The sequence below is a fragment of the Saccopteryx bilineata genome, chromosome 1 (genome assembly GCF_036850765.1).
Source record: "Saccopteryx bilineata isolate mSacBil1 chromosome 1, mSacBil1_pri_phased_curated, whole genome shotgun sequence".
In the NCBI taxonomy this organism is placed as follows: domain Eukaryota; kingdom Metazoa; phylum Chordata; class Mammalia; order Chiroptera; family Emballonuridae; genus Saccopteryx; species Saccopteryx bilineata.
In genome coordinates, this window is record NC_089490.1 from 114,434,945 (window position 1) to 114,449,243 (window position 14,299).

General features: G+C 41.8%; 2 protein-coding genes across 8 annotated transcripts in view; one reads left to right on the forward strand and one right to left on the reverse strand.

Moving 5' to 3' along the window:
* ATF7IP (activating transcription factor 7 interacting protein) overlaps positions 1-4,936 on the forward strand; it is a 119,250-nt gene extending 114,314 nt beyond the window's left edge. For all 7 annotated transcript variants that reach the window (XM_066264524.1, XM_066264529.1, XM_066264528.1 and 4 more), the window contains one exon: positions 169-4,936. In XM_066264524.1, coding sequence (XP_066120621.1) covers positions 169-588 — 420 coding nt within the window. In that variant the 3' untranslated portion in view covers positions 589-4,936. The remainder of the gene's footprint in view (positions 1-168) is intronic.
* Positions 3,261-14,299, reverse strand: part of PLBD1 (phospholipase B domain containing 1) — a 72,599-nt gene continuing 61,560 nt past the window's right edge. The window contains exons 7-11 of the mRNA XM_066264532.1: positions 13,712-13,912; positions 13,462-13,602; positions 10,472-10,657; positions 9,118-9,224; positions 3,261-7,029 (exon numbers count right to left, since the gene is read on the reverse strand). Coding sequence (XP_066120629.1) covers positions 6,847-7,029; positions 9,118-9,224; positions 10,472-10,657; positions 13,462-13,602; positions 13,712-13,912 — 818 coding nt within the window. The 3' untranslated portion in view covers positions 3,261-6,846. The remainder of the gene's footprint in view (positions 7,030-9,117; positions 9,225-10,471; positions 10,658-13,461; positions 13,603-13,711; positions 13,913-14,299) is intronic.

Genomic DNA, 14,299 nt, shown 5'->3' on the forward strand with positions numbered 1-14,299 from the left:
TGTTGGGACATGACTGATTACAATTCAACAAATAAAACTTGCCAGATGTAGTAGTATTGTACTTGGTGTTCCCCTATAGTCTTGATATGAAAGGGTCTTTAGGATGTGTTCTCCTAGAAACAGCCCTTCCGTGGTCATAATAAGTCAACACGGCTTTTCTTTCTTTAGGAGCCCCCACGCCCTGTGCACCCAGCACCCTTACCTGAAGCCCCACAACCACCACGTCTGCCCCCAGAAGCTGCCAGCACATCTCTGCCTCAGAAGCCACACTTGAAGCTAGCACGGGTTCAGAGTCAGAATGGCATTGTACTGTCGTGGAGTGTCCTGGAGGTGGATCGAACCTGTGCCGCTGTTGACAGCTACCATCTCTACGCATACCATGAGGAACCCAGCGCCACTGTGCCCTCACAGTGGAAAAAGATTGGAGAGGTAAAGGCACTTCCTCTGCCCATGGCATGCACTCTCACCCAGTTTGTATCTGGCAGCAAATACTACTTTGCAGTACGGGCCAAGGATATTTATGGACGGTTTGGACCTTTCTGCGATCCTCAGTCAACAGATGTGATCTCTTCTTCCCAGAGCAGTTAAACCTTGGAGCCTTTATCGCTTTCTGCTTGAATAGTTCCACTTTTTGGTCTTGTTTTAATCTTGTGCATGATAGTCATTGTAAAATCTACATTGTGCAAGATTTCTTGGACAGATGTATATATATACACTACATTTGTTTATAATCAGAGTAAAACTCAGCCCATAAAGCAAGAATCTTTTCCTGAACAATTCAAGCTTCTAGGTTTTGAAATGTAAATGTGCACCTTCCTTTAGTTTTGAGGCTGAGGAATTTGCTTGGTGTCTGTGCAGGGGTTTTCACCTCTATTTATATGTTAATTGCAGTGGAAGCTCTCATTTTCATTCTCAAATTTACCTCTCTTCTAGTAGAAAGTAAGTAGATCAAAGGATCTGAGGTATGTAACTGGCATGATTCTGCTTCTAAGGGATCTGTAGGTTCATAGTTACATGATTTAAACAGAATGCAAACAAAACTCAAAGGAAAAAAAGAATGATGAAATAGTTTAAAATAGGCTAATTTGAACACAAGAAAGGATCCATTCATCTTTTTTTTTTTTTTTTTTGGTTTCTTCTGGGTTGTTAATTAGGTGAAAAACATCTGCAGTGGCCCCTCCCTTTTCTAAGCTTAGTTTTACATTTATTTTGTGCCTTAACGATTAACTGCAAAAATAAACATGGCCATTACTCTTCTTTTTCAGCCTTTAACCCTTCATTTTTCCTTCATCTCCACAAAATATAGCACACTCCCTTAAGTAAATTTTAAACCAAGAATTTTATATAGTCTTACAGGGTCATTTACTACATTTTACTCCCAAGAATTTGACTTGCTGTGTTCTTCTAAAAATATAAATGCTTTTATTTTTGGTTACTATTTAAATTAACTTTATGTAAAATGGACCAACAAAAGACTGTATTGTGTAAGAAACTTGTCCTTCAAACATATTTTAGTATTTATGTTCACATTGTGTTAGAAATAAGCAATTCTAGTTTATCACCCAAAGCATAATATTCTTTTCAAAGGAAATAGTCAAATTCACAAAATGTAGTGACCTGAAATAGTAAAGGGAAAGATCCATTACCTCTGTGTTCTCATATCATTCTTTTGTTAACTTTGTTTTGATGGTGCCAAGTTTTGTCTGATTTACGCTGTGTCCGTTTTGGATAGAATTTAAAGTATATCCTTTGGGGTCATTTTATATAACAATTAGATATAATTTACTGTGCATCTCTTTTCCTTTCCAGAGTTAGTCATTCAACTTCGGTCCTGCATTTCAATACAAGTGTCAGCTCTGTCGGTATCAGGTACTATAGTTTGCATGTAGAGAATTTAGGTCAGGACTGCTGGGTACAGTTGGGGATGAGAATGAAGTTGGGAATATTTTGAAAGGAATTCATGGAGTTTGTGAAATAATTTAACAAGTCATCTTCCCTTACCATATCTGAATTCAGATTTCTACCTTCTCAGATAATACCTCCTGGAATTATAGGAGGAAGCTAGTCCTTCCGTTAATGCTGTGTTGTTTGCAGCTTTGATGGCTTGTAATTGGAAGCATTCTAGTTGTATAAAGTCTTCAGTCTTTCACCAGTGTTTGTCATGTTAGGTGTGAAGTTTGATTGATATTGAAGAAATCCTACACACTGCCAAACTATAAAAGCTCTAAAACCTTCCTTTCACTTTCAGAAAATAATATCACAATAAGAATTAAAGTTTCCCAGAATCACATTTGCCAACCAACTATGTAGATATTCAAGGACTAAGGACGATGGTAAAGAAGTTGCCAGTGTCATGCCAATGAAAATTTCAGAAGGGAGATATCTTCTAGATGTATATGAACACCTGCCTGTATCTGATGTATATATGTTTCTACCTGCAATGGTTGCAATGTTGATTTTGTGTTCAAGATCATTCCTCTCTATGGAATAGAAAGCTCACAATCGAAATTGTTCTTTATTGGCGAGTTTTATGATCATATGGTAACAATTCGCTTACTTAGCCTAGAAAAAGTTACCTTAGTGAATGTTTTCATTTATATTCACTAATCCCTTTTTATAAAGCTTTTGTAATGTATAATCGTGAAGAAAACTCAGTAGAATGAAAATATTTCATTATTTTAGCCTATATTATGTTTTCTGTCAAAGAAAACAAAACTCAAAATACTAACCCTAAAAATAAATTTACTACAGTAAAATAATTTTTTATTCCAGACAGTGGAAGGAAGGTACAAAGAAAGATTGTAATTATTTGAGGGAAAGTATATGATAAAACAGTCTCCTCAAAGTAGTCTACCATGGGATTTATGGGCAACAGCTATGTTGGTTAACTGAAAGGTACTAGGCTAGAATTCTAGTCTCTTCCGAGGGGCAGGTTTTAATGTTGATGCACACTTTTTATTCGGTTTGTTTCTTTCAGGAGAGAAAATAGAGGACTCCACTAGAAATAGCTACAATAGCTACTGATTAGACTTTTTGTAGCAGTTCACAACCTATGATACCTTTTTTATTTTGTGGTACCTTTTCACAAAGTATTACAAAATAAGCTTGTTTATCCCATTTTGAGAATGCAAGTTTAGTAACTTTTCGGCCTGACAATACTTGTGTTAAGTATTGCTTTGTTGGAAATCCTGGAAATTTCTGATATTTTAACAAAAAATATAGAATGTTTATATGGCATTTAAAGGTAATAGTGATGTGTGTTATTCCTTTTTTTTTTTTTTTTTTAAGCTAAAGAGACAGAGAGAGGGACAGACAGGAAGGGAGAGAGCTGAGAAGCATCAATTCTTTGCTGCGGCACCTTAGTTCATTGACTGCTTTCTCTATGTGCCTTGATTGGGCAGGGGCGGGGGGCCTCCAGTCAAGCCAGCGACCATCGGGTCATGTCTATGATCCCACGCTCAAGCCAGTGACCTCGGGTTTTCGAACCTGGGTCCTCTGCATCTGAGACCCACACTCTATTCTCTGTGCCACCACCTGATCAGGCTGTTATTTTATACTTTGCACTTTTTTTAGACTACTTTTACCCTGTTTTAAATGTGAGAAAGCCTCTTTCCAAAATTATGTTATTGCCAGTAAATTTATAAATTACAGAGATAAGTTAACAGTGAACTCGATGAGGTAACTAGATCACTCTTATTTCTCCGGACTCACTTTTTTAAATATGCAGAATAATGTGTACTGTTTAACACAGTAGAAGTTAATGACAAAAGTGAAGAGGAAAACCTTCTTCTTTGAAAAGTATTAGGGTACCATTTGCTTCACAGCAAGATGTTTCCCACTCTTCTCACCCCCAGAGAAATGGAAGGTACATCTCTGCAGAACTCCTTAGATAGCCTGCACCATACACTTCTCTTCCTGTACTGCATAAGTGTTTACTAGGTTTTTATTGTTAGTTCTTTTGCTTATATTTTCTAAATTATTATTTATGCAACAAGGTGAGTGTTAATATCACATGACATGCATTTATCTTGTTCCATGAATTTTCCAGTACTGTACCAGATTAACAAAATAATGTCTGTGGTATAATATCCTCCTCTCTTGCTTTTATATATGTGATCTTTACAAAAGACCTTCCAAGTGTTTTTGCAGACTTTCCCTTTTGGGCTATTTCAGTATCTTATGATTCATTTGTTATTTTAATTTTACCATTGATTGGTTGCTGTCGCTGCCCTGTTTCATTCTAATTTCCAGAGAAAACATATCCCAGTATTAGATAATTGCAGGTGACTTGATCTAAAACCAGTGTATGATTCTGCCTTCCTTACTGAGCAGATAATGTCCCCTTCCCCTCTTATTTTACATTGTGGGACAAAGGTTAGAACAATACTTAACGAGGTGTTTTGTTACCGTGGGAGACATGTCATTCCTAAAGTCTACTTCTCTTGAGTCGGCCAATGGGGAGGGACAAGACAGTACAAATAGTGTACATGCTAAGTTTTTTAATTTGTAGCTTCAGCTACATACCAATCATTTATATTTAAATGGTGTCCTTTTTTTTTTGTTGTTAGTTTGTAAATAAGGTAACTGGGCAAACACCTTTTGGAGATCCTGGCTTTAGTATTCCATCAGCCATTTCAAAGTTACTTATAAAAATCAATCCTTTGTAGGAGACTTGCATTCTGATTTTTTCTTTACTGCAGTTGAAAGTGTAAATAATAAGACCTTGTGAGACCTTCCTAATGTCTAATATAAATTGGGCTATAGTAAGTTGCCCTATTTTTAATTAGGTTTTAAAGGTTTTTGTGTTGTTTTTTTGTTTTGTTTTTTTCTTTTCTAAATGTACAGTAGACTAGTGTCTGTGTAAGTGTTAACTGTAGTGGAATTTTGTCCGGCAAGCCTGAAATTTCTACTTTGAAATAAACTACTGGGTTTTTAACATTCTGAGTACTCTGATTCATTCTGATTATTCTTGGCCCTTACGTTTCTTTTCTTGAAAGTCTCTCACCTCATTAAGGATCACCCATTAGACCATACAGTATGTATTGAACCTGTATGACACACCACAGCACTAAAACCACACAGTTCTTCAACTTGGAAAAGAAAGTTATGCAGTTGCTCCCAGATTAGATATGCTGCTTTTCAGTAGTGGAAGTCAACATTAACGTGTGCTCTATCGCGTGTCCAGCCTGCACCACACAGACTCAACTGCTATCTGTTAATGCCCAGAAAAATCACTCACTGCATTTCTATTAGAGCAGGGGTCAGGAAACTTTGGCTGAGAGAGTCCTGAATGCCACATATTTTAAAATGTAATTCCATGAGAGCCATACAATGACCCATGTACATTACGCATTATCCAATAAAAATTTGGTGGTGTCCCGGAGGACAGCTGTGATTGGCTCCAGCGACCCGCAACCATGAACATGAACGTAAGGAAATGAATGGATTGTAATACATGAGAATGTTTTATATTTTTAATGTTACTATTTTTTTAATTAAAGATTTGTCTGGGCCCTGGCCAGTTGGCTCAGCGGTGGAGCGTTGGCCTGGCGTGCAGGGGACCCAGGTTCGATTCCCAGCCAGGGCACGTGGGAGAGGCGCCCATTTGCTTCTCCACCCCCCCCCCCTTCCTCTCTGTCTCTCTCTTCCCCTCCTGCAGCCCGGGCTCCATTGGAGCGGGGATGGCCTGGGTGCTGGGGATGGCTCCTTGGCCTCTGCCCCGGGTGCTGGAGCGGCTCTGGTCGAGGCTGAGCGGTGCCCTGGAGGGGCAGAGCGGCGCCCCCTGGTGGGCGGAGTGTCGCCCCTGGTGGGTGTGCCGGGTGGATCCCGGTCGGGCGCATGCGGGAGTCTGTCTGGCTGTCTCCCCGTTTCCAGCTTCAGAAAAAAGGAAAAAAAAGATTTGTCTGCAAGCCAGATGCAGCCATCAAAAGAGCCACATCTGGCTCACGAGCCATAGGTTTCTGACCCCTGTATTAGAGGTTCCTTTGAAAACATAGCTCACCCTTTCCTTCGGGCTTTGTCTGGAAGTGTATTCAGCCCAGGGATGGCAGGGCATGGGTTCTTAGGGACCAGTCCTGAAAGTGGTGCCCATCTCAGATTCCATTGGCAAGGACTCCGTCATGTGACACAACTTCCTAGGGCCTGGGAAGTTCCTTACACGTGTGTGTGGCCACATGTTAAAAGAATATGGATTTGAGCCCTGGCCGGTTGGCTCAGTAGTAGAGCGTCAGCCTGGCGTGCAGGAGTCCCGGGTTCGATTCCCGGCCAGGGCACACAGGAGAAGCGCCCATCTGCTTCTCCACCCCTCCCCCTCTCCTTCCTCTCTGTCTCTCTCTTCCCCTCCCGCAGCCAAGGCTCCATTGGAGCAAAGTTTGCCCGGGCATTGAGGATGGCTCTGTGGCCTCTGCCTCAGGCGCTAGAATGGCTCTGGTTGCAACAGAGCGACACCCCAGATGGGCAGAGCATTGCCCGCCCCCCCCCCCCCATGGGCATGCCGGGTGGATCCCGGTCGGGTGCATGCATGAATCTGTCTCACTGCCTCCCCGTTTCCAACTTCAGAAAAATCCAAAAAAAAAGAGAATATGGATTTGGATGAGCAGGGGAGCAGTTTCTGCCATATCTTCTTGTAAGTTTGTATGCTGAAGCCTGGTATTGTTAATCATACTTAATGTTTCCTCTACAGTGCTTGCTATAGTGAATTCTTGTAAACTACCAACAGCAGGATAAGATTAAACTCAATACATTTTATTAAGACTAATTTGAATGGAAAAACATAGCTAAAATAGTGCCTTTGGTATCTTATTTGCAGCTTTTTCATTACCTTCTATTTCCTCATCTCCCTCTGTCTCATTTTGTGTCAAGTGTCAAAATTGGTTTCATCTTAATAAAGTCAAAGTCATAGGCCTCTGGCATGCCCTCATGGAGAGTTTTGTTGAAGCGCTTCCAGTGAAAAACAGGAAGGCCACCTTGTACTGTGGGACCGCTGATGGCATGTGCCGTGTACTCTGATGCTAGGAAGATATCAGCCACCTGGAAAGAGAAGAAAGGGGACATTTTAGAAAAAACATTTGGAAAAAAACCTGGCTAAATCCCTGTTTTCTTTTTTTTTTTTTTTTTCCTGCTCTTTTTCCAAAGTTACACTATTAGCCCCTTTAAAACAACATTCTTGCAAAGCTTCCACAATACAGTTTTTTGTATTCATTGGCCATTCAGATGTGAATTGACTAGTAGAAGGGTATTAACACCATAGCCAAAAGTGTGAGATAATGTAATCAAATTACCATCAAAATTCTAGCTCCAAAATTTACTGAAAAAAGAACCTCCATAGGACTCAGTTTCCTCAGTAGTAAAGTCAGCTAATAACCCTGCGTCCAAGAGAAGTTGTCGTGAAGATTAATGAAAGCAGGTGCGTGGCACAGTGCCAAGAAAATACTACTTCCTCAAAAGTTTTTATTAGTATGATAACACGAGTTAGCAAGTGTAACTCAGTGTCAGAAGATGAGGGCCATGGTTCTCATAAACACCTAAATACTGGGTAGCAGCAGCTCTTGAGAGGGAAAACAAGAAAATGTCTCATAACTTCTGATTCTCCCAATATTCGAAATGGCTCAAGAGAAATATTTTTAAAGTATGTCCTCAACAGAAACTTTTTTGATGAAAAATTGACAGGCTCCTGTTTCCAGAAGTAAAACGACAAATGGCAGGTCAGCTTGGATTCTCCTAAGCAAAGCAGCAGAGGTAGTTCTCCTTTGTATATTCTGGAATGGATATAACACGTGATACAGTTGACAGAATGTTTGTAAATATCATTAAAAAGAAATAAATACAAAAATATTCATTGGGCTTCAGCAGCATGCCAAGCTGTGTGTTCACTACTTCGTGTACATTATATAACATACTGGAAGTCATTAAAGCTAAAGCTTTGCCATCATCACATAGCTAAAAAGTAGGGTGAGTTGGAACTCAGACGAAGCCATCTGCTTTTTAGGCATTATACTGATAGAAAAAATCATGAGTGCATGTGTGTGTGTGTGTGGGGGGGGGGTTAACATTCTTACAGTTTCAGAGTTTCTGAAGACAAGATATTTAACTCCTAACAGATTTCTTCTAGAATTCAGGGCTGGAGTTGCAAATGAAAATACACATGCCCAAACTGAAAGTGTGAAAGGATGTGGTAGATGATTCTCTTCAACTAAATGGCTAGCTCATACTCTTCGCTACCCCAAACCCAGGAGTGTCCAGCTACATTTTTAACAAGCTCTTTGAGGGGGAAAAAGGGGCCTTGATTTGTAGTGTTTGCTGATTTCCATGGTGTAACTACCTGTACCTTCAGCTAAATTAAATTTCTATTTAATGTAAAGTCACACTGCTCTCAATTATATGTTCTTTGGACTTTGGGCCAGCCTGGTAAAGCTTAAAACATTGACATTATCACCACCACCATCATCACTGGGTACATTTCAAATAACCCACAAAATACTGTACTAAACATTCTGTAGGTATTAAATGTTTATTCTTCACAACAACCCTATGAGACAAGGACTGTTATTTCCATTTTACACATGAGGAAACAAGCATATTATGTGATTAAGTGGCAGAGCAGGGACTTCAAGTTAGGCGATGGCACCTGTCAGCAGGTTATCTGAAAAAGCTGAAACCTGACTTGAGTAAATGATTAGAAACTGTGATTTATGCCACCAAAACCTTTGCAGCTATGCCTTTGAACAGGTGTAGGTGCTGGTGGAAATTAAATTTAAAAGCCAGTAGTCTGGCCTGACCAGGTGGTGGCGCAGTGGATAGAGTGTCGGACTGGGATGCAGAAGATCCAGGTTCGAAACCCCAAGGTTGCCAGCTTGAGTGCAAGCTCATCTGGCTTGAGCAAAAAGCTCACCAGCTTGGACCCAAGGTCGCTGGCTTGAGCAAGGGGTTACTCGGTCTGCTAAAGGCCTGCGGTCAAGGCACATATGAGAAAGCAATCAATGAACAACTAAGATGTCGCAACGAAAAACTGATGATTGATGCTTCTCGTCTCTCTCCGTTCCTGTCTGTCCCTGTCTGTCTTTCTCTCTGTCCCTGTAAAATAAAGAAAGAAAGAAATAAATGCCAGTAGTCTGTTACCTTTGTATCATAGCAACCTCCAGGACTTGGGTCATGTGGGTTCAGGTCCTCACGGCAACAGATGGTATTGCATGGGTCGCCCCTACTGTAAGGATCCTTCTTATAATCTAGGAAACAGATGGGGACAAGAGTGAGTACTGGCTATTCTGAGATAACAGTGTTCCACAATAAGCTTTTTGGACCTATTACAGCCTAGGTACTCAGTATATATCCCCAGGCCTCCACAGCCCAGCCCGCTGGCAGGATCAGAAGTGTCCTTGGGCTTGTACTAGGAAGGGACGACTAAGTTCCCTGCCCCAGGCCCCGCCTGCTCTCCAGATCCTTGCACAATGAAGAGTGGATGGAAGAGACATTAACAGGATAAATGTGCACCAGTTTTTCAACAGAATAAACATATTTGACTTTGATTAGTGTTCATCAAAAATAAAGTAATTATGAATAATTTTTGTTTTATTGGTTTTTTGGTTTTTTGTTTTTATCCTTGGAAAGGAAACTGTGTGGTGGAGGAGGGGTGGTAATTAAATTCTGGCCCTGGCCAGTTGGCTCAGTGGTAGAGCGTTGGCCTGGTGTGCAGGAGTCCCAGGTTCGATTCCCGGCCAGGGCACACAGGAGAAGCACCCATCTGCTTCTCCACCCCTCCCCCTCTCCTTCCTCTCTGTCTCTCTCTTCCCCTCCCGCAGCCAAGGTCCATTGGAGCAAAGTTGGCCCGGGTGCTGAGGATGGCTCCATGGCCTCTGCCTCAGGCACTAGAATGGCTCTGGTTGCAACAGAGCAATGCCCCAGATGGGCGGAGCATCGCCCCCTGGTGGGCATGCCGGGTGGATCCCGGTCGGGTGCATGCGGGAGTCTGTCTGACTGCCTCCCCGTTTCCAACTTCAAAAAAATACAAAAAAAAAAAATCCCCATATGGGTCATTTCTAATTTATTTCACATACAATTTTTTCAGTTAAAAAATCTGTACTCTTCTCCCTGTCATTATATAAAGGGGGACAAAATTCGATTTGTTGCGTATGAAATATGTATAGTATTAATTGAATACTAAATATTTGATTCAATAACTTCTCATAATTTGTAATAGTACAGAGATGATAAACTTACATGGATTCTTTATCCATGAGGAAGTAGAGGGGTTTTGAAGAATGATTAAAAAAAATTTTTTTTTTATTAACTCATTTTTAGAGAGTGAGTAGAGGGAGAAGAAGGGAGGAGCAGGGAGCATCAACTCCCATATGTGCCTTGACCAGGCAAGCCCAGGGTTTTGAACCGGTGACCTCAGCATCCCAGGTTGATGCTTTATCCACTGCGCCACCACAGGTCAAGCTGAAGAATGATTTTTGAGATATGTGCTACGTACTGTTGTATCGCATGATACGTTTCATGGATGCCATATCAGTCACACTCCCTTGGTCACGCCGGAAGATTTTAGCTCGTGGAGCGAGATCATAAGAGTAGTCCAAACCCAATTTCTGAACTAACATTGGATAGCCACTCCAATTGTAGACTTTTTCATGGAAAGGAATGTTGTAGGAGGGCCAGTATCCTGATTTGGAAGAGCGGGAATGAGGGAGAAAGAAAAGGAAAAAGAAGGAACAAAAGAAATGTTATTAATGACGATTTCTTTTGAAACCTGGCACAGGTAGGTAATTACAAAATGGTATTATATAGAATATAAAACTTTGTGAACCTGGCAGTCAAACTGCTCCTTGTAATTTACAGAATTGGTATACCTCTAGATTATTTCATTAGGAGGAAGAGAGCACCAGAACTTTTTGTTTTTCACCCAAAATTCTTAAAGCAATCTATTAACCAGAAAATAACCTTAGTGTTTATAAATCAAAATGAAAGTATAACACAAAGTGGTCTGGGGAGCTCATTTCAGTGGATTTGAGTAGTGAAATACAAAAGGTGGTTTCGTACTGTGATCCTGACAGGAAAGACACCAGGTGCCAGGCACGGGAGAGTGGAAGGACACGGTGGCACAGTCAGCCTGAACGCTAGGCTCCAGGCTGAACGATGAGGTCTTAGGCAGTTTAACCTCTTTCTGTTGTTGTGACTGGTTTTTTTTTTTTTTTTCAGCAGTGGGAGGAAAAAGGAGAGTTCATAACATGAGGGGGTTGGAGATGATCTTTAAGGTTCCAGTAGGCTTTCAACTGCATTGACTCTATTCATCAAATCTCAGCTTCACTCAAAACTTGGTAGTGTGCCAAGGCCACCAGTCACTAAGCGTCAAACATGTGACACAGCTGTAGTAAAATCAACATTTCAGGAACATCCCAAATTATAGTGGCCTGGGTTAGTGCTAGGGGACAGGCAACATAGGGACATCTCCACTACTCAGAAATCTCTCTGAAGGCACGCCGTTATCAGGTTCTTAGCTGACCATGGACCAGCCTTCAAGGTCAGACCATGAACTGCCATGCTAACCTAGAAACCACCGAATGACTTGACTTCTCAGGTGAATTTTCCTCTTGGAAAAGGAAGTAGGTCTACTACTTGCTAGTATCTGATCTGCTTGGCAATTGAAGTTTCCACCTTACTCTGTCATAGTGTGAGCCATTCCTGCTGGGATGGCTCACTCCAGGTGTCATTACGAATTGATTTGGAGACCTAGGGAACTGAGGACCATGCTGTGGCCCCTCTCCCAGGCTCCATACCTTATCTTGGTTCTGTTCCCACTCATCGATCAGCCCATCTATTTCAATTGTTTCCTAACCTCTTCTCTCTGACCTCCAGTCTATATTCTTCCTTCTCAGAAACTTCCACGTGCTAAAAGATAAAGGCTAAACTGCTTAGCAACATACACAAGGCTGATGTTTTCTGCTGACCACCTAGCTCTCACTTCACCACCTTCCCGTTAGCTGTCTTGAGCCAATAGTTTCTCAGTCACACCAGTTTTTCATTTTCACTTGTCAAATTTTGGGCCTTTCAACCTCCACTCAAACATCATCTTCACTTTTATTTATTTTACAAATATTCAGTGAGCACTTACTGTGTGTGCCAATAAAGCCAGCAATATGCTCAAGAATTTACAAGAATTTTCTCTATTAGCTTTATACCCTGTTCAATTGTGAAGGTCTACACCCCCAGATCCAAAAACTCTTGAGGGCCAAATGTGTTTCAGAATTTAGGGCTTTTTTTTTTTTTTTTTTTTTTTTTAATTCTTTGAGAGAGAGAGAGAGAGACAGGGACAGACAGGAAGGGAGAGAGATGAGAAGCATCAATTCGTAGTTGTGGCACTTTACTTATTCATTCATTGCTTCTCATATGTGACTTGACCAAGGGGCTCCAGCTGAGCCACTGACACATTGCTCAAGCCAGAGACCTTGTATATTCAGGGCTTTTTCAGATTTTAGAACAGCAATGGAGTGCTTATGTTATACAAGCACCTTTTACTCAAAAGATACAGATATTTCTGTAGCTTAGTGTATAAACAGTCTCTCTAGAGAAGAGGAGATAAAGATATAAATAGTTCAAGTTAGTTCTTGCTACCAAATGAGTTCAGATCAAGTCATAGTTTGCTATCAAGTGAGCAAGAACTAAAAACAAAAAACAAACAAAAAAAACCCCCCAACAAAATAAAAAGCCTTTCGCTCTTAGATTTCGAGGTTTTGAGAATTCAGATTTACCAGTGACTGTGGACCTGTCTCATTACTGTCGTGTTTTATGGATGAAGAAGGTGAGAGTTGGAGAGAGGGGAGAGTTTGCTGAGATCTTGAGAAGCAGAAATTCAAACCGAGGCAGCGTGGCTGCAGAGCCTGGGCTTCCGTGTCTGGGCTGCATTCTCTTCCCCCAGACCCACTTTCCCTGAGCCCTCCCACTGGTGACAGTCCCTTCGGTTTCACCGCTGGGCTTTGTGAAACCTCTGGTTAACTCAGAGCTCATCACCGATCTCTAGTTTCCCGGCTCTATAATGGCTGCCCCCTGGGCCTTGCTCCCCTACAGCCCATGAGTCCCTGAAGCTCAGGGGTGTTGTACCTGCATTGCGCTTTCCTAGTCCCTAGGCCAGCGTAGCCCTCCATGAATCGTGGCTGAATTGAACTGGAAGCTTAACTCTGGCACCCAGGAGAGAGGGTACTATGAGAGCCATGGAAGTATAAGATGGTGAGTGCCCAGCTCTGTCCCAGTCTACTTCAGAGCCTCACGTGCGGGTGTTACATGTTTCTCTGGCTTTACACAGTGCTCAGAACCCGGAAATTCTGTCCCAGTGTAACTCGTGATGGCGTTCCCATCATTTCCTCCCCAGGACACACTCCTATGTCATACAGTCACACAACACACGTTCCCCGCCATATACTCACACACACAGACTCATCATGCTCCCGACTCCTGGCATGCAGAAGGTACCTTTGCGGAGTACATCCGTTTGTTCAGAACACGCCACATATGAAGGAATCTGCTCCACAATGTACAGGGTGCCTGTGTCGAGGCTGCGTCTCAGCTTCACCTTCTTCAGGTCCAGGACCATGTACTGATTGTTATAGGTGCCTGAAATAGCGGGAGAGGCCCGAAGCAGGGCATGGGCGTGGCTTTACTGGTTAACTCGAAATCTAAAACATATATAGGTACCTGAAAGCTACTCTGTCGGGCCACTTACCGGAGTTGTATTTTGAAAATATCTCTGCCCACTGCCTGCCATCACTGGCCATCATATTGGCCACACGGACTCTCTGCCAGGCCAGGAGAGACTGGGGTGTGATGAGCTTTAGTAGGGTTTTATTATAAACGCTGTTTGTAGTCTGCAGCAATACCAAACCACTGCTAAGAATGTAAAAGTCGTCGAGAGACTCTAAAAACCCTACAGGAAAGACAAATAGGCAAATCAGCACACGTCTACCTGGAATACTGATCCATCACTATTAGCACAGAGCTTTGCATACACGATGCATTTTGCGAAGCGTATCATTGTTATTACCGTCCTGGGCCTGCGGTATTCTCTCCAGCTTTGGCTCACCTCTGCTGCTTTTGAGGGTGCCAGTGGACCCCCATCCCTGGATTCACCATTGAAATTTTTTTATTTTATAATATAGATGACAAAAAAATATATTAAATCATGAATATTCCAATTTCCCAAAATGCCGAACAGAAATAGATCCCCACTTGCTAGGGTTTTGCAGGACAACTTCCAGTTAGAGATCTGAGCAGGGTTCGCTGTTGGATTATAAGAATACGGGTGCCTTCTTTT